The 21,643-nt window shown below is 42.7% G+C and overlaps 1 protein-coding gene across 1 annotated transcript in view; it reads right to left on the reverse strand.

Annotated features, from left to right (window-relative positions):
• tnrc18 (trinucleotide repeat containing 18) overlaps positions 1–21,643 on the reverse strand; it is a 73,709-nt gene that overhangs the window by 46,178 nt on the left and 5,888 nt on the right. The window contains exon 3 of the mRNA XM_050068482.1: positions 3,426–3,566. Within this exon, the coding sequence (XP_049924439.1) occupies positions 3,426–3,566 (141 nt within the window). The remainder of the gene's footprint in view (positions 1–3,425; positions 3,567–21,643) is intronic.

A 21,643-nucleotide genomic window follows, 5' to 3' on the forward strand; every position in this document is an offset into this window, starting at 1 on the left:
GACAGTCAGTTGCCACTCTCAGAGACCGGCTCTTAATATAGACAAAGCCTCGCGCCTGGTGTAATGCTCTGGATTCTGTGTTGGGACTGAGCTGGCTGCAAGTGTGACGCTGGCTGGCGTCACCACATGTAATAAAAAAAAGGCTGCCACCCAGAGAGGGTGAGACATTCCCTGTTCCCACACTCCGGCCACTCCAAGATATATCAAAGACGTTGCTGCCGTTCCAGCACGCAGCGGCGAGCAGCAGAGCCGGAGTATAAATCTGGTGAGAGGCAGAAATGGAGAAGCAGGAGGAGGCGGGTGGTGAGGGTGTCAGTGGTTAGAGGGAGGCATAGAAAGACAGAAATATAAGAGGAATGATGTGAGGGGACTAAAGGCACGCGGGATAAGTTTCTTGCAAAGCTTCCTTTAACCACAGCTAACAGCTAACCTTGATCTCAGACAGCTTTGATACGGGTTCCTATGCAGCCACGGAGCATCCCAGGCATATCCAAAGTCTGCCTCTTAGCTGCCGCCCGGAAACATCTCCAGCTTTTAGTGGCTATTAAAGCCAGCTACCAGGTATTAAGAATCTCTCTTAGGCCGTGAGAGATTCTATTCATATCAGAGCAAGTCGACTCTAAGGCTTCTTTAGCCAGCAGAAGGTTTTAGCTTCTTTAGCTTCAGACACTTCATCCTCAATTCAGGCTCAACTATAAGTCAAGCGTCAAAAGTCCATCCATCCTTTATCCCTCCTGCTTTGGCTGAATATAAAGTCTAACAAGGTGTGTGTTGGCGGGGGCTGAAACTGATCGACTTCTGTATTTGAGGGTATGATTTAAAGGTATGTTCCTTTAGAGTTTCATCGAAGCAATCCCTGTTTTTGATACTTGTTATGGTTGGCATTTTTTTCTGCAACAACCATTGGATATATTTACACCATTATTTTAGGAGGGGCCCACCCTGCCTGACCAACCAGGATTTATTGATTTTATTCATTCATTCTTCAATAAATAGGCCTTTATGGATATTAAGACACAAACATGACATAAGGTTGAAATAATGTCCCTAAATCATGTATACAGGGTGTCTACAGATATAACCAGGTTAAATTTAAGACTTTAAGACCTTTTTAATACCACCTTATATGAAATTTAAGACAAACGTGCAATGGAAATTCCTTTTAATGACACTTATTTTTTGGACGCGTGATGAACACATATACCTCCGATGGAGCAGTAACGTTAGCAGAGGCAAGTAGAAACAAACCTCTGTGAGCAGAAATGGATAAAGAAAGGCGTCTTTTGATGGCAAGTTTAGATGCAAAGCCCTGCCCGATGGTCATTTGCATTTTCTGTCTATGTGAAATGAGTAACCACCAGAGTATGTCGAGCTGCTGAAAAAACGGGATGTTTAGTTAACCTTTACAAGTGCAGAGGTGGGCACTACATTGTGTTAGTTAACTAAGTAATGTTTCATTCAGGTTAATGTGTCCATCTGTTGTTGCTTGTTGGGCTTGAGTTTGCCATGGTTTGCTTTCAGCATATTTTTTGAGCATGCAGAACCTTTGAGGTTATTCTGGAGAATATTCTGGACACTATTTGTCATTGTTTTGAATTGTTTAATAAGTTTAATGTAAAGAGAAAATCTCATCACTGTCTATTTATTATTGCAATATTGGTCTCTTCAATGATTGTAAACAGACACTGGGTATGTCAGGCTGGAGAAATGTTCGCAGTAGTGTGACTGAAAGTATTAAAGACAATATAAGACTTTTTAAAGCCTTATATTAAGAAAATTTAAGGACCTGTAGACACCCTAGTATAGTTCAAGTATTGTGTTTCTGAATGTTGTGGCATTATTTCAACATAAAAGGTTGTTTATCATTCATATATTTCAAAGTTTAGGCATTATTAACTAAAGTTGCAGCATGCGGATTTGCGTAAAGGCGCACTTTATTCATGTTCTTTGAAAGAGACCAACACCATCAACCTGATGGCAAACAAGCCGTCTCTGGACCACCTGAGAAGCCTAAGATCTGGCCGGGGAAAAGACCACAGTGGAGCCAGCCATCACCCACATCTCTGTGGTCAAAGCAGCCACTGCTAAAGTTGGAGTGCACTCTTATTCTGACCTTCATGGTACATGGAAACAGCCCAGGATACACATGTGACTAAGTCCGCTTCCCAAAAAAATGTCCACACAGAGTGCCAGTATATTCAAAATACATATAGTGATATATGATGGACTGGATTACAGTAAGTATAAAATATACCAGCTGTGTTCCTAAATTAGGAATATGAAATCCCACTAAATTGAAATCTGAGGAACCTTATTATACCACCAGCTGCTGTTTAGTTTAGCTTAGCATAAAGACTGGAAACAGGGGGAAACAGACAGCCTGGCTCTGTCTGCAGGTAACAAAATGCATCTACTAGCACCCCCAAAGCTCAAAATTCACACATTATATCTTGATTGTTTAATCTGCAAAGAAACTGAAGTGTAAAAACACAAAAATGCCATTTTTGTTTCGAGTTATGTGCCGCACTATTCTTGGCTCTGAGCAGTTGCCAGGGAACCAGCAAAGAGTCGGAGGAATTACTGCTCAGACTCTTGGTTATAATCACAGTGCTGCCCCCTTTGAACCGTCCCTAAATTGAAGACAGTACGATCGAGACAAAATCTTAAAAAACTAATCACACAGAATCTGATTTGCTGCAGCGGACTGGACGAGATCTGTGTCACACAGGCGATGCAATCAGCTTTAAAACGAACCCTAAATAGAATCCATTCGTCCTTCTCCCTTTACCTTGCCAAAATGCACTCTGGGATATGTTCCCTCCTATCTGACCTTCTACTCCAGCGAGATTTGATAAGGAGACACAAAAGGACAAGAGAAGGGAATGAGGAAGGAGCAGAGATTGAATCACTTACTGGGCAGGCCTTAAGACGAGCACAGAGACAGAGAGGTCCACAGAGAAGACAAAAACACACAAAGATATAAATATACATACACCTTTGTGCGTCTAAAACTGTGTTCGGAAGCTGGGTCAGGAGAGAGGTGTTGTAGGAAAAGTGGGGCAGGAGAGCTACACAGAGACAGACAGAGACAAAGTGCACACTGGACAGGAAGCTCAAAAAAAGAACAAGAGAGAGGAAGATAGATTACAGTAACGCATGACAGGCGAAAGTAAGAGACAGGTGGAGGACGGAGGAAACGAGACGCATATAGGACAGAGCCAGCAGCGCAGCTAGCAGCAGAGAGACAGAAATGGAACAGGATCCCACTGGTGTAAGCACTGAGAAGCAGAAGAAAGAGCCTCCTGGGCTTTGGACGGCAGCAGACTGTGAGAAATATATGATGTGTCTTAAGAATCTGAAATCTGTACTGAGACAGAAAAACACGGGGAGAGAGATGGAAATGTTTGTCCAGGCAAATGATTTACCTTCATGAGCCGGTGATGCCCAGAGCTGAGCCATCTGCAGACTGCTGGGATTGGCCGATCTGTATGCTGGGTCAGAGGTCAGGGGGGAGGGGCCGGGAAAACCTGACAGGAAAGGACTGGAGCCTGCCGGGAAGGAATCGCCTGGAAAAAAACAGAACGAAGACTGTCAGTCAACCACACGGCCGCAAGAACCAAACTAATAAATGACGATCGATTTATACTGTACATGCTGTCACTTTCCAGCGTGCGTGCTTTTGGGGTGTGTGTGGTGCACAATCGATGCGTGCTGATGGTTCTGTGCCGAAGCAGTCTGTTGTAATCACATTACTACTGAGCCACCATGCACTCTGCTTCCACAAGACAGACCACAGACAGACTGCACTCTGAAGAGAGGGGACAGTTAATGTAACCACCGACTGAAAACCGCAATCATCACAGCGGGAGCGAGGAAGAAGGGAGCTGTGTAAACCCAGCTGGACACATGCATGTCATCAGATATGTCGCTGTTAGGGAGTTTACCATCAGAGCTCCCTTTAGTTACCTCCTGATCTTTCCTATAAACCACTTTCTACTTGTCACCTTGTGGGTTCTGCCTTCAATAAATCATATCTATTTGATTTTAAATTCTCCAGAAGATACAGAACTGGGCTGTGTGAGCAGCCCAATTGGTGACCTCAGCACTCTGCTGATGATTCTTTCAATCAATCATTTGGTCTATGACATGCCATCAAAGACAAGAACTGCCTGGGTCTAGACCTTTGAATCCGCCCACTCCACAGAGTTGACTGATTCGTCTGGCATTGTGACATGAAACAGCGCTTTCTCCGTTGACGATTCATCAGGGAGTGCCCCGTGACACTTACGATTAGCCATTCAGTGCCATGGGTGGGACTAACACTATTGTCTAGCATTATAAAGCAGTGTAATGAGGAGTAATAACAATGGCGAGTGCTGAAGACGAGATATATGCTGCTATCGAGGCTGTTTAAATGACGTGTTAATGTCAACATTGCCCAACATCGTAGTTTGTTTTTACCTCGCTCCACTCCACTCTTAAACCCCAGCAAGAGAGGTACATGGCTACGCATCAGTGTGGACTTAAATAATGCTTAATTCAGGCGACTATGTTGGTCTCTTGTGATTGATTACAGGCAACTGAACCCTTCTCCCCGACTGAAATTGGTACTGTGGACATCAGAGTAAAGATGGAAAGGAGTGTAACAAGCTGACAATCCTGTCTGATATCAGGCAAGTAAAAGAACGCCCATCATAACTTCCCAAAGCCCAAGGTGACACCCTCAATTTTCGTTACAACCAAATGATATTCAGGCACTATGATGTATGACAAGAGCCCCTTTTACACCATCTGTTCAAGTTTGTTTTTGCCACTGACAGGCTCAGGTTATCATTCCAAGTGTCTGACAACATTATGGAAAAAATCCCGACAGTTATAAACCTTTTTTTAAAGAATAAGATTCTTTTTGTTTAACCAGAAACAGCCCTGAAATAACTATTGTCAAACCCACAAGGCTCCATTTAAAAAAACAGCATAAAACACACTCCATTCAAAGTCGACAGACACAAAGTAAAACCATCTTGGTTCGTCTCCACTGTTCCAACAATCACCAACTCTGGTTTGGTTGAAATAAACCCTTAATTCACCCAGTTAGATGTGAAAGTATGCTGGCTCTATACATCCTAAAATTACTGTTTATTTAAATGGAGTCTGGTGGGCTTGGGCAATTCAGATTTTGGGGCTGTTTCTGGGTAAACGAAAGCGTCTTTCTCTTTAACAAAGAGGTCTATCTCTGTAGGGATCCTTTCCATAATGTTGTCAGACACTTAAAATAACAATCTGAGCCCGTCAGTGGCAAAAACAAACACTTTTATTGGATGTAAATTGACGGCTGGTGGTTATATTGCAGTCTGTTTTGTGGCTGCCGTCTGCAGGGGTCTTGCTAAATACTCAACCAATTTCATAAACTGTATCTCCCATTAGTCCCTTTCACACAAGAACATGTGAAAATTGTGTCCAGGTTCAAAAATACTAAGTTACCCTTTAAGGGAGAAATCACAACATAATATTTTTACTGTTAGACAGCAGCAGACATCTTCAAAGGGCTCTATTGTGATCCACAGATATGTACTCTTTGCCCAGGCTGATAAATACTTGCCCAGCATGAAAACCAGCGTTAAAGTTTAATATTTCCACGGACTGATACAGCCTGTGGCGTACACTTTAGCATCATTGATGTCAACTTTTCGACATTTGATTCATTTCAGGTTTTTCAACAAACACCCCTCCATCACATGAGGGCTGCTGACATTAACTTCTTTATGATAAAAAGAAATAATAACCCCAAAAGTATCATTCTGCCCTGATAATGTTCAAATCTGGCTTCGATGCAAACAGACTGACCGCCACCCCTGCACACAGTGATCTGTTTATACACACACTCTGTTCACAGCATGTTGACGTCACACACACTTCACCATTAAACCCAGCTCCATCACTCCACCATCGGCAGAGTACATCCTCGTAAAATATTTCATATCTCGGCATGTATGATATGGTTATCGATTGTTTTTATTAGACTCCACTCCTACATGTGTGACCATTAGTAAACTCTGAACCTTTGAACCGTCCCTGCCTCTTCCAATCACAACCTCCTAAGAGCTGGAAAAGGTTTCATGTTTAGCCGAGGTTCCCCCACCCACCCAGCCCATTACTGAACGCACTGCACAGCCATTACCCTGATAAAACTAACCATGTGTGTAGGGGAAAGGGTGCCGTCTGTATATGGGCGAGGGGGAAGGGACTGTGTGTATCTGTGTGTGTGTGTTTCTGTATTAGTCCTGTGGGAATCTGAGAAAGACATGCTGTGCTCACCGAGTTTCCCCTGCATCTAAATCAGTACATTAAAACCGCAGTCCGTTAGCGCCTGCACGCACACACACACACACACACACACACACACACACACGCTGCATTTTAAATCAATAGCAAATGCAGCTTTCCAATTAATCACAAACAGAGGTGTGTACACACGCATACAGGAGTATTGCAGTGTGCCTTAGTGAAGGTGGATCCTTCCACACTCAGCTTTTATAAGACACAGATTTATTCTCGTCTCCCCATGTTTGCATGTATGCATGTGTGTGTCTGTGGCTTCAGTGGCTGCACTGCTTCTCTGTGTGATCACTGACATGTGCAAACAGTTTTGTGAGGGTTTGCAGTGAATGCCCTTTGAGTCAGAAACACTGCAGGAGCCTCAAACACACACACAAACACACACACACACACACACACACTAAACAAATGGACAAATACACGCCTAAGATACGCACGTAAGAAAATGCAGGCATGCACATACGATTCCACTGATCACGCGATTTACTGGGTGTACACAGACACGCAAACATGCAGACACGCACACAGCCTGTGACTAACCTTCAGGTTGTCTCAGTATGTTAACTTTGCAGAAAAACACACCTCCCTAATCCTGCGCTGAAGAGCAGCACAGCGATGAGGTTATACCTCCGAAAAGAGATGACTATCTGTGTCGTTTAATGATACAATCTATTATTCATTATAGCAGAGACATATTCACACACAGAAGTCATTATACTACTTTGTCCTTTTCATATGCATACATCACCGCTGTCCGAAGAAAACTAGGCATCTCCACATTTGGTGACTTGGAATTCTTAGTAAGGATTATGTGGCTTTTATGCACTGGAAAATTCTTTAACTTCTAAAACTTATCATTTTTACGATTTGAGTCCTGATTGACTTGCAGACACCCATGGTCACTGGTGCAAAAATTACAATTAAGTGTGTTTACTTCTACAGCAAAGACTTGCTGTCAACAGTCCATCAATAATATGTCTTTTCCCATTGTGTCAACCGTGATCTGAAGTCACACAGCATGCAGTGAAAGTAGTTTTCCACTCTTCATCTCTGGCTGCTTTCACACCAAATCTGGCGTTGTAGCCAAAAAAGCCACTCCTCCCATTAATTTGACTGATGGACCCAGGCTGCGGCAGAAGTGGCAAGAACAAAAAATAACGCAGTGCCCTGTGTCAAAAAGCTAAAACCAATTACATTTTTGGAGAAACACAACCCGACATAGTGGCCGATCACTTTACTGGCAATCAGACCAGAAGGACGCCTGCAGTCCACAGGAAGAAGTAATACAGCTTTTCTATCGTTAAATATTATAGTGAGTAAAAGAAATAATGTATTAACAGCTCTTCTGTACTTTCCTACAAAGGACAACACTCGCTTCATTTGTGTGTGCGCGCACGTGTCTTTTGTGGCTGTAAAGATACAACTGATACGAAGACAATTACTCAGTCACTGAGATGTGGTGATTGGCTTTCCAGAGTTGGTCTCCACTTTCCACAAATTGGCCATTTAGGTGACATTCCCACTCCATCACACAACGCCAGATTTGGTGTGAAGCAGCCTTCCAGATCACTGCGACTGCTCCTTCATATTTCGGTACTCAAACTGATCCGCTGACAAAAACACACTAAAAGTAACCAGTGTCTTGTTTATAGGCCAAAATATGTTGCATCAGCAATAACTTAAAACAGCTCTGATACAGCTGCAGGAGAGCAAACAGTGAACAGTGTGGCGATTATCAAACAATCAAAAGATGGAACACTGGATTACATACATGCATTGTTTCCTGTCAATCCCAATGCATGTGCAGGTAATTTGAATCCAATGTGAGAATGGCAGACCCTGCCAGCCACAATGAAACTGCTACACAGAGAGGTAATTACAGTATGCAAATATATTTAGAGGCTATTGCTCAGAAACGCCACCATAGATATTATCAACAACGTGCTTTGACTCCACTGAAGATGTGTTGCACTTTTAAGTTAAATAAACTATTAAAAAAGCTAATTTGGTGATACATGGTTTTCACAGGACAGCCACAACATGTTGCAATAAATTGTGTGCTGTGTTACAAACATTTATTCTTTTATGGACATCAGATGCAAAAGTCAAAACAGGTTTATCTATACTCGTGTGTCATAAGCAAGGAGCATTGTTGCATTTAGTTGTATGCATCATGTATAATATTAAATATAATATAATACCTATGTATTTACTATTTTATCTCACAAGCCATGTGTGATACTTTCTGTAATTTATCAGTGTCTTTGTTGTACTACTGTCCTGTCTTGGTGGCTACATATTGTTTTAAGTTGCAGCTGTGTGTAGCACTATTGCCTAAGCAACATTTCCCCTTGGGCACAATAAAGTATATCTTATCTCATCTTAAATATCTCATGACAATAACCGGCTGTTGAACTGAACATTATGTTTCCTGTTTTTCTGAGTACCGTCCAATTTTTAGTGTGACTGTAAAAAGCACTTTGCTATTTGTTGTTAGTGTAACGCGAGTGATCCAATGCCAGAATAAATATTGGCGTTATACATTTCTGCAAACCACAGATGCTACATTTGCACATTATTATGTAGCGGAAATGTTGAAACTTAATGTTTCAACGACACTGATGTTAACATGTGGTTATGTTTAGGCACGAAAAACACTCTGTTATGGTCAGGAGAAGATCATGTCTTGGGGGACACTGCGTACAGCGTAATCTCAGTTAAAAAACAACCCCTTTATGGCACTTTCCCCACTGGGAAAACAACAAATAGCCGCTAAAAAACACCCATGTTTAAGGTTAAAAAGCTGCAGTAAACACAGTGACAGGCCCCTTAAAAGCACCAATGGTTAAGACTAAAAAGCAGCAGGAAACACAGCGAGGGTTCCTTAAAAAAGACCCATGTTTGGGGGCTAAAAGTCGCAGGAAATACAGTGACAGGTCCCTTAAAAACACCCACAAAAAGCCGCAGGAAATACAGAGACGGTTCTCTTTAAAACATCCATGATTGAGACTAAAAAGCCGCAGGAAACACAGCTACAGGTCCCTGGAAAACACCCACATTTTGGGGCTAAAAAGCCAAAGGAAACAGCGACTAGTCCCTTAAAAGCACCTTTGTTTGAGGCTAAAAATTTGCAAGAAACACAGTGATAGGTCCCTTAAAAAAAGCCCACATTTTGGGGCTAAAAAGCCGTGGGAAAAACAGTGATGGGTCCCTTAAAAACACCCATGTTTGGGGCTAAAAAGCTGCAGCGCACACAGCTACAGGTCCCTGAAAAACACCTACATTTTTGGGCTAAAAAGCTGCAGGGAACACAGTGACGGGTCCCTTAAACACACCAATGTTTGGGGCTAAAAGCTGCAGGGAACACAGTGACAGGTCCCTTAAAAACATCCATGTTTGGGGCTAAAAAGCTGCAGGAAACACAGTGACGGGTCCCTTAAAAACACCCACGTTTGGGGTTAAAAAGCCGCTGGAAACACAGTGATGGGTCCCGAATAAACACCATGTTTGGTGTGACAGTGACTTGCTAAAAAAACGACCAATTTTGTTGTTTGTTTGTCTTGAAATGTGGACACCTGTGGTCTGCAGCTTGGCAGGCGATACACCTGAGTGTCAGGCCATACACCATCCCCTCCACCTCCAGATGACAAAGTCAGCTCATATAATCCATCATTTTAGAAATGCTGATATGATACATATGTGAAAATGTATCCGTGGTTTGCAGAGACGTACAATGCCACCATTTTTTTCCTCAGGCGGCTGGTCTGATATGAGATAAGGCACCATTTAACTCAAGTGACTCATGACTTTTCTTGGTAATTTCATAATGTCAGTTAGAATATAATCAACCATTAAAACATAAACCTATTTGCACCGCCACCTTTTCCATCGTTCCCTTCAGTGTGTGTCAGGAGACGTGCCAACATTGTTGTGTTAACAAATCATTCTCAATTATAAAACACTTTCTAATTGTTACCTGGTGTGTGTGAGGAGCAACACCCAGACATACACCCTCAATGAACACAGAATACATTCACAACCACCACCTGTCAAGCATGTTAAGGTCCTGGTAGGATGTCAGCCGTTTTGAATTCCTTCAGGCCAAACACACACACACACACACACACACACACACACACACACACACACACACACACACACTTTCTCGTTGATGCCCCACTAGAGTATGGATCAATCTCTGCATCACAGCCGCCTACAGGCCTTTTTATCCATGTGTGCAGTGAGTACACACAGCAACATACGGACCACAGATTCGCTTCATGCCAGTGATCAGGAAAAAAAACATACAATCCCTTATTCCCTTTTCCCCTTCCTGAACAGTCCAAGGGAGAAAAAAGAGGGCGGGGTAGAATGAGGGAAAACATTTGCTCTCCTCGTTCCAGAAACAACATCCAAATGGTAGCTGAGAGGGAAATGTTTCTTTAAATGTTTTGGAATTACTCTTTCATTACCTCCCTCTCTCTTTCTCTCAGCCCTTTCCTTCCTTCCTCTCTTTCCCTTCACAACTCCGTCCCCGCTTTCCCACCCTACACACACACACACATACTTTGGCTCCCACTTCACAAGACAGTTAGTTTGCCATATTGGGATAACCAAGTTGCCAAGAAACGCGCTCTCTGACTCCCCAACACGTTCTGAGCCTCCATTTTCAGATCCTCATAAGAAACGTATCTCCATATCAGAGGGAAGAAGGCCTGCTGGAAATCAATCCTGATAGAGCTGTAAATCTGACACACATAAACACACACACACACACACACACCCACACAGTGAAAATCAGAGGAATCAAACTCGAGAACAAGAGTCTTGATCGCGAAATCGATCTGAGATGGACTGAAACACAACAGAATCCAAAAAAACGACAACGCTGGATCATGTACAAAAGCCCTAAAAATACGAGAAAGAAAAATCTCTGGTATAAATGTCTGCCACAAACACACACACACACCACAAACACGTACACACACACACACACTCTGTGAACCCATCTGTTATCCATCAGTGGGACTTGGAGCAGGGTTAGCTGGGGGGGAATCGCTATTGATCTCTGGTTTTTATTCGCTGCAAGAAAAACATTCAAACAGTAAAACTCTGCCATGCTGTCCGCCTCTGCCACAGCTAACTGGCACACTGACACTGGTAACCATTAATCCTGACAGCAAAGCAGAGAAAGAGGTCCTCACACACACATACACACACAGGTGAGGGCTTGTGCAGGTTTTGCATACATGTCTGGTAACACGTATCTCTCTTTATGTGTGGTGGATTGTTTGGTGTGTTGATTCATGCTGCGAGCATGTGGTTTAAAAAATGTCTGTTAATGATTTCAGGGTGTTCACGTCTGGTTTTCTGCCTTCTGAATTGTTTAGAGGAAACTTTTTTTTTCTCTCTTTGAGAGCTGAAGCTTAACACAAACCCACTTAAAAATGCTTCATTCACGTTACGACACGACAACCTTCAGCTCTGCAAACCGCAATGCAATGTGTTAATATCTGATGTGGTTACTTTGCGTCATTGTTTGTTGATTAAGAAATTACACACTACATTTGCAAAGGAAATGCTCTTGTGAAAAACAGACATACGTGCGGAAAGCAAACTTGGTACAAATGTGTTATTAACGGCTGATGCAGTGACATAGATGTCAGATCTATGAGGTACTTATCTCTTTCATTTTTCTAGAGAAAGCATAGTGAGAAGCCACAGAGATGTGGTTCATAATATTATTATTAATAGAAAGTTTAAAAATACATCTTGAGATAAACCTTTACTGATCCCCAGTATGGAAGGATTATTGAACTGGCCAACTGGGTGCAGGCCTAGGGACCAAAAGTGTCAGGGGCCGCCCTAGCCTTCATCTTAAAAATGTCACTAAGCGTGCTTTCACACCTGCCCTGTTTGGTTCGGTTTAATCAAACTCAAGTTCATTTGCCCCTTAAGTGCAGTTAGTTTGGGCAGGTGTGAACACAGCAATCACACTCAGGTGTGCACCAAAACAACCGGACTGAGACCTTCTGGAAGAGGTGGTCTCCTTTGTGGTGAGAAGGTGTTCCGACCTGGATGTGAAGCAACTGCAGTCACATGACACATTGTTTGGGTTAAACATGAGCATGTTACAGTCCTGGAGGATTATTAATGTGCACCTCCTCCTGTACTGCCTTAATATGCACATTCAGCACATCCAATGCATCAAAACATTGTTTTCTAGTTGGAGCCACGCCTCGTTCTCAAACTGTATGGTTTGACTAAAATGAACAATGACAGCAATATAGTCCACGATGAGCAGCGCTAAAATCAACCTGCGTAGTTATCTCTCCATTGTGACATTAGAAAGTGTCACATTTATCTTGCAAGTGTACTCTTCTTCAACGTTTGCTTTACTTCCTGGATTTTTCCCACATGGAAATTCTGACCAATCAAGAGCAGCTTTCTCACATAAGGCATCTGATCTGGTCCGCTTGTAAATGCTGCCGTGAGAACACAAACCAACTCTAGGCAATTATACAACTTTGTGACAAAATTAGTCCCTGATTCGGACCAAAGGAGACGACTCTAGGTCTGAAAGCAGCCTTAATTACCAACCAGGAAGAGACTCAAAATGACCTAGAAAGACCACAAAGAGATGCCAAGGAACTGCAAAATAACCACAAACAGACAGAAAACAACAAAAGACAGAGATAAAATTACCTCAAAGAGAAACAAAAGCACATGCATCACAACTACAAACGGACTCAAAACAACCACAAAAAAGAGGCAACATCACAACGAAGTCTGTGTGTCTGGCTCCTATGTAAGAGAGGTGGTGGGGCCTTTTGCTTATCTGTGCCCAGGAGCCCCATGTCTAATAATTGGCCCGTGATCCCCAGTGGGGAAATTCAGTTGTTGCAGCAGCACAGATGGAGAAAGAAGAGAAGAATAAAGAACACTCAAATAAGAATCACATGCAAAATACATCTATACAAGACTATTTGGAGACAAAATTACACGGTAAAAAGACAGTGGTGTAATTAATGATGCAAATCTTGAGACTATAAGAAGTGCAACTGAGGTAAAAATGGACATCGCGCAAGACTCAAGACACCAGAATCCATCAACAGCTCTGCATGAATAATAGAAAAATGTATGACTTTCCTAACATATTGCCAATAAACATATACATCTTGGGTTCACTCCCACAACAAGCTGCAGACTATTAAAGCTAGACTATGCAAAGATTACATTTAAATATGCAAGAATATAGGTACATATATTTTTATTACTCATGACAGGTGCAATGGGTATGAAAAAAAAGTTAAAGAGCAATGTCTTGTTACAGATGTGGATGCAATGTCTGGATGGAAACAAGCTTGTGACTCATATTCTATCACATGATGTAACATTGTGCAAACAGGAGTAGAGGACTTGTGACTACACAATCCCAAACCAAAGCTGGGCGTAGACTTTTTTAGAAAGATATGTATAATTCTAATTCCCACTGTACGAGGAATTCATCTGTGATGTAAAGCCAAAGCTCACTCTGTGCAGTCAGATCACCAAGCCACCACCTGAGTGCTCACATTTGTGTGAAACAGAAAATAAAAACAGCCCGTCGGACCCTGCAGACAATTCTGGCTGTTGACAAAGGTCAACAAATATTTGTTTGAAAGCTCCAAGGCAGGTAAATTTGTTCACCTAGGTTTGTTTGGAGGTGTGTAACACTACATCAGTATGGTTCACAGTAATGCATTATGTTTCTGTCATTCATATCGGCCGTGGTAGGAAGATAAGGAAACATCAAAGAGGGCTGTACACTACCGCCATAGCTCGACTAAACTGGCTTCTGGGCCTGCACCCGACTCAGAGTTATGTCAGTTTTTCAGTTTTGGACGGTTCATACGAATATTTGATGATTTTCTTTCCCCCATGTAAAGATTTAAAGTTTGAACAAAGCTCAGTGGGATGGTAAACAAGCTAACGATAATAATATTTTTTGCAGACACTATATATCAAACAAAAGCCAGAGACTGTGTCGTATTAAGTATTAAGTATTTGTGAGCTGTAAATTCACCACTTCAAAGAAGATAATGTCTCGGAGACTTATGGTGCAAAGTCTCTCCTCCACTGTGCCGCTGCGTTACAAGTCAAGAGAACTCACTTCAGGGTCGAGGGTCAAAAATGTCCCCAGAAGTACACGTCACAGCACACTGACTAACGACTGCTCTACTTGAAGCAATCTCAGTCGAATGAGGGGGCCCCAACTGATGATTTGAATCTCCAACATTCAAGGGGCAGCCCTCTTTGCTTCCATATTTTCCGTGTCGCCATGGCACTTTCAGATGCTCTGTTTTAGGCTTCATGCAGGTGCAGTGAGAGAAAAGGCACTGATCTTGGGGCATCGACCTTTGGCTCTGCTTCAACTGTGCAAGAGCCTGACGACAGTCGACCAAAATTTCTGACATGTCAGAAATTCATGCGGACATCTGACGGCCGGTCAGGAGCAGCTGATCAAGCCATGATTTGTCCTCACTTTCCTTTGTATACTTCATGGCAAACAACCCATGACAAAGATGAAATTCAGTCTGACTCTAAACTGAGTCAAGCGGCTCAAAAACCAGATGAGAATACAGTGTACTCCCAGCTTTGGTGGTGTTAGAAACTGGAATATGGTTAAAAAAAGTGTCTGCTACAATAATACTCTTTTCAAAAACTGATGAACTGAAAATATAATAGTCCTTTTTTCACAGCAGACATTTTGACTTGTCATAATTGTTAAAGCTCAGGTGCTACTGATAACATTAACAATGACTCCGTTCTATTCAAGTGTTTCAGTAAACCATGACAGTGTGACAGTGATCCGGCACGAACAATACCAGAACGCTGAAACTGAAGCAGCTAAATGGAGCAATCTCAATTGAAATCCAGCTAAAACAAGAGCAGTCAATTTATTCACCTCAACAAACGACAGAAAAGACACAAAGTTAGTGGGGGGGTTTTCTCGCGACTCTCTCATACTAAAGTTGCTCTGACAGTTGGATGGAAACACACATCGTTTGTGTGTTTGAGTCTCGCTGTGCCGTGCTGTTGCACTCAGAAATCTCCTGTGAAGACGGCAGGTGTTATTTTGACACACTCCTCGATATCAGCAAATGGAAACATGCTCGCAACAGGCACGTGCACGCGCACACACACACACACACACACACACACACAGTCATGCAGTGTCACTCACTGACAGAATGGCATGCACAGTTGCAATGAAACTCGCATACATTAAAGAACAAACGCCATCTACTCCATCTACACTTGTACTACAGCACAGGTGTTGGTTGACTTTTGGTTTAACATTCATCATAAAGCCATAAACACACAGGCACTGAGGTGCTGACAGACAGGAAATGATTTGATCTTTTTAAACAGGACATTTGTCGGTGGTAGATAAGATTAATCTAGACTGTTCCGGTGATGTTGGTGCGGAGTAAAAAAAACACATTGAGGACAGAGACAGTGTGTCATTCATTCAGTTTTACAGGCTAACGAGTCATCAGTAAATCTCAAGACTGGCCCACGCTGTTGGCTTTTTCAGTTCTTAACAGATGTTAAAAATGTGACAGATCCCACATATGACAACATGTAATGATACATTTAACAGTTTTGTTGCTGTAGTAAGTGGAGAGCAACGATTTGGCCAAAACAGCACAACACACACCGACAGATTCCACTCACAAACAACCAGAGGCCCAACCATGGATGTGTTATTCGTCTTCACTCACTAAACCGGAAAACTTGCAAATCTCTTGCAATCAGACATGACGTCAGAGTAGACAAACATGGAGGACAATGGGCAGGATGAACTAACTGTTTGTTTTTTGCACCGCTTTTTACAGAAAATTCACAAAGAAACAAATTCAAACATATGGATTAAGTCTTTTTCAGGCAGTTAAACAAGTTAGTTGTGTTGCTTTGCCACCAACACACAACTCTCATGCACTCTAAATCCAAAATCCTTCCACGTTAGGATGTCCGTGGTTGATCACTCATTCATTAATTGCTGAGAATATTTTTGACCGGTTACACATGTCGATCTATAGGCTAATTCTGCTGCTCTTAAGTTTGCTGAAGGGTTTCCCAACTGGGTCTGGTGGGAGCTCGCAAGCCGTATCGCTGCTTCATCAGTTTTTGCTAGTAATGCCATCTGGACCCAGCACCATTGCTGTGGGAACATTGTGCCCACCCTTAAGCCTCATCCAAGGATGCCCCGATAAGTAACCAAATGAAATTTAAGATATTTTGGGGGGCTTTTTGCCATTTTATTTGGTAGGACTAGTGTTGTCACGATACCAAAATCTTTGTTTCGGTACCAATACCAATATGAATTTCGATACTTTGATACTCTTCAGTACTTTTCCTAAGGAAAAGTCATTTTGGATACAAACCTTTAGAACAATAAATAGTAGGGGTGTAACGGTACCAAAAAAATCATGGTTCGGTAAGTACCTCGGTACGGACGTCGTGGTTTAGTAACTCAAATGTTCCACCAAGTTTGTGTTGTCTCATGTTGTCTCCCTTTGTGAGGCAGACTTTCTCCTGTCTTTTTTCACGTGCGCCAGCTGCGGATGTTGATACAGGTGTTGTCATACACACCACTTGTGCAATCTGTGCTCCAATAGGAACAAGAAAGACGTTTGTGTGCATAAATGAGTAAAATAAATTAACTAAATTAATGAATTGAATCAATTTCAAAGTACCGGTATTTTCCAAATGCAGTATAGTACCGTTTGGAATACTCTAGTACCGCGGTACTATTTTAGTACCGGTATACCGTGCAACACTAGGTAGGACAGATGTAGCGTGAAAGGGAGAGACATAGGAGGGACGACATGCAGCAGGGCGAGGACATAACCTTCTGTACATGGAGGGCCTGCTCTACCGGGTGAGCTAGTGGGCGCCCCAACCAGCTCAATTTTGAGCTGCAAACCCCCTTAGGCATTGCTTTTAGCTCTGTTAGCACAGTTAGCAGTGTCAGCACAGCCAGTGCTAACATACTTAACAATACTAGAGGGGTTTTGTGGATCAAAATGAAGCCACTTACTCACTGGGGCGAGACCAGAGGTTGTCCACCATGCCTCTGCAACAACGGGACAGTGTTACCAGCAGTAACCATTGAATGAGCGGTGCCACTAGCTAGCTGCCACCTAACTTGAGCGCTGCACAGAGCAGAGCGTTAGCTAACCCCTAGAGACCAGAGGTTAGGAAGTGGCCATTATGTTTCTACATGTTACTTCTGTCTGTCAGTCAGCAAAGCCAACAGAACATAAAAGGAGAAGAAACGGACTCCCGCATTTCACGTCATTTTAAAAACTTTTCTTCAAAATAAATTGGTTAAGTACCAGTTAATGGCTGCCTAGCTATTCAAAGCAAAACTAGCTGAAACCGACATGGTCAGGACTAGGTCTTTATTATCTGCTCCAGACTTCAGATTTTTGTTCTGATGTCTGCTCTGTTGTATATCACTCTTCTACTATGGACTGCTGCCGAAATACTCAGGTCAAGTTTTTCACAGGCTGCCACTGCAGGGTCAGCGCAAGAGCAGACAAGTGCTTGACTTGATGTGCAGCAGAGTTTTCTAGGAGTGAAGCGTGCATTTTAAACATCAATATCACAATCGATCATGGTAATTTAATTGAGGGAAGCCAAAATAGTGATCGAGGTTATTCGATTCATTGTGCAGCCCTGGTGTAGTGTAGTGAATCGTGTAGGGTGTATCCAGCATTAGGGATTCCTTTATAATAAATGTCAGGCGTTAAACCGTCACATCTGCTGGTTGTTTCGGCGGCTCGACTTGCTAAAGCACATACCACATCGTCAAATCAGACTCTTCCTCACATGTCAAATCTGCTCTGCGCGACTCTTACATGTCACTACATATTTTAAATCTTAACTATGTTTGCCTGGAGGAATATTATAAGCCTTATGTAATGGGACGCGTAGAGACTCAACACGCAGCCAAACAGACAGACACAAAGCAGTGTGTGACCTTTGTGTGTTGGAGGCTGTTGTTTGACTAAAAGGGAGGGTTCTGGTAGAGTGAACGACTTAGCTAATGCTTTGGGTATTTCGACATGCCACGGCACGCTCGTTTTCTCACACACACACACACACACACACACACACACACACTGGCCTATCACTCTTACGTTTGACAGCTGGGTGTGTGTGCGTCATATGTGTGGATGAGTGTGTGTGCGTGTCGTTTGTCTGCCCCTGACAGGTTTATTGTAGAAGGGCAGCAGTGCCTTGTGCTTTCTCTTAAGGGGCCTGTTTTCTCTCCTGAAGGATTCAATTAATCTGAGAGGGGACGTGTCCGAGCCACGTCTCCTCACACACATACACACATATGGGTCTGTGTCTTGAATACATATAAACACACACTCAACATATTAATTTTAACGTAAACAGACACACTAACCAAGTGGCGTGGAAGATAAATTGGCATCGGCCGAGACAACCCTGCCCTGCCCTGCTAGCTGCATGAATTATGCTTACACTCAACTCTGTGTGTGTGTGCGTGCGTGCGTGCGTGTGTGTGCGTGCGTGTGTGACTGAAAGAGAGAACATTTGAAGGGCTACCACATTTATCTAACCGTGTACGAATGTGTTGTGGTCAGGATAAATCTCTTCCTTTTCTCTCTGCAGAGAGTCTCAGGGGGAAACCCCGGCTCTAACTGCGCTAAGCACAATCACATGCTCCCATTCCCATACACAAGACCTCAATCCTCTCATCTACACCGTTCCCCTTTGCGCGCACACACACACACACACACACACACACACACACACACACACACACACACACACACACACACACAAACAACAACGTCAGCTCTTATCCCTTGAAAACAAAACACTGCTCTCCACCTTAGGGATTGTGCCCACTTAGTTCTCCCTCTCCATTTGTCTCGAGCTGCTGTTTCCATCTCCATCTATTGACTTCCTTTCTCTGCAGTCGCTACAACACCTACATTTGCCTCTGCGTCTCACTCCTATCTCCTGCTCCCTGGTGAACACTGAAATGTGTGTGTGTCTGTGTGTGTGTGTCTGTGTGAGAGAGAGAGACCAGAGCAGAAAAGTTGCTGGTTCAGACGTGTTATCCCTTAAGTCTCTCCAATGAGGGACGCCGCCCTGAACGACATTTTCGCCTCATTAAACATGCATTTGTTCCGAACTGCACTCCTGAACATGTAAGGTCATTCCATACAGTTGAAGTAATCATCTACAACAATGGCCGTCTGATATATCACAACAGAGATACAACCTACACCCTATTCATGAATGCTTCTTCAATTTCTAACACCCAAAAAAAAAGCAACCGATACACGGAAAGTGACGTGTTTACGTTTCCAACAGCTGCAGCAACATTGTGTTGTTTGTTTAGAAGAAGAAGTGAATATTCAACTGGTCAAAAACCAAAAGGAAAAACTGTCTCATGCTCTTTGATTTCCCCTTGATTTAAGTGATCTCTGGGAAATACCAAGATATTTTGCAATTTTTAAGTCTAATTTTAGGAGACAGCAGTGCACCCTGTCTGTCTGTCTGTTTCACCGGTCTGTGTTCTTTGAGATTATACTTGCGATATGTTGTTACATTGGAGTGAAGACTCAAATGGCTGTAGGAAAGGGGACAAAATGAAGACTACTGAGAAGTCGACGGAGGCTAAATCCTTGCCGAAGTCAGTTGCTGATCTGGTCAATGATAAGCCGGCGCTGGTGACTGAGAGGCCGGCTCAAACTCTTTGTTCGACCAAGGTGCATGCATCTAGCCTAGCAACTCAATGGCTTTGCTATTGGCTTGGCTAGTCATTAGCAACCCAAAACAATAGAGAATCAACAGGGACTTTACGATGCATTCAGGTGCAGCTCAGAACATCTGAAATATATACTTGAAAGGCCACAAAGGTTGCTTACAATGGGAACAGTTCTCTATTTTCTTCCAGTTTTCCTTTGTTGAAATACATACATTGTATATGATAATATGCTAAAATCATAACAATGTCCCATTCAGTCCTTTTATTAAAAAAAATCCAAACCTCTTTTACTGTTTGTTTTACAGCTTTTTTGTGTAACAGTGAAGTGACTTGTAGTTACTTAAACACAGCAGTAATGAGACAACAACGGCCAGAGCCAGCAATGACAGTCACCAAAAACAAGACTGACCACTTCCTAAGCATGGTTTGGGAACAAATGGACAACAGAAACCCCGTAGAGCTGCTATGGAGGGTCATTGTGACGAAGGACAAAGGGGCTTTTAGGACAACAAATAGAAAAGAAATGAAGTTAGCTAAGTGTGCATCCTGAGGCCCAGCTGTCCTTAAGGTGGCGTCAAGAAATAAAAATTAAACGTTCCCGTTTTAAGCACCCTTCGTGGCCATTCCAGTACAGATTTCAGAGTTTACAAGGTGCACATAAATGCACCATGAAGTCCCTGTCAGAGGTGGGTTGCCAAACCAGCAGACGCTCCTGTTGGTTGCTAGCCTTGACATGCTAGTTACCAGCCTCAGAAGCTATTGACTCGCCACTCCAGTTATGATTATACCATATAATTATTAAAAATGCTGTCTTGAGAGGTCAGGTGGACGAAAGCAACTTTTGCGGCCATTCTAGTGAAGATTTTAGAGTTCACGAGGAGCACATGAATGCACCATAAAGTCCTTGATGGCATTAAGTTTCTAGGGGTAATGACTACCCACACCAGTAACCGATCCAGTGGGTTGCTAAGTTAGACGCATGCACCTTGGTTGAATGAATAGTTGGCTTGTCATTTCCAACCGCGGGCCGCCGGTTTACCAGTGCCAGCTTATCAATGGCCAGATCAGTAGCTGGCTTCAGCAAGGATAAAGCCTCCGCAGACTTCTCAGTAGTCTTAATTTTGTCCCTTATACTGCGCTACAGAAGATTGTGAACAACACTGCTATTTAGCAGTCGGGGTTTAAATAAAAAACAATACGCATAAGTGTCACAAATATTAAGTATTTATTAAAAATTGTTATAGTATTTTTGAGAATAGACACAGTATCACGATACTCAAGTGTAACTGTATTTTTTTTTTACACCCCACAGAGATGCTGTGCAAAAGAACCTTTAGTAGAAAAGTGCTCCGAAAATTTCTTCACCTGCAAAACCCCACACATAATCTCAATTCCTGATACGCGCCCTTCACAATAAATTAATCTGCAACCTTTAACAGTAATAGTAGAGTCTCTCCGGCACCGTCTCCTTGGTGCAGTCACATTTCAGCAGGTCGTACCTCTGCTGCT

The sequence above is a fragment of the Epinephelus moara genome, chromosome 18 (genome assembly GCF_006386435.1).
Source record: "Epinephelus moara isolate mb chromosome 18, YSFRI_EMoa_1.0, whole genome shotgun sequence".
NCBI lineage: Eukaryota > Metazoa > Chordata > Actinopteri > Perciformes > Serranidae > Epinephelus > Epinephelus moara.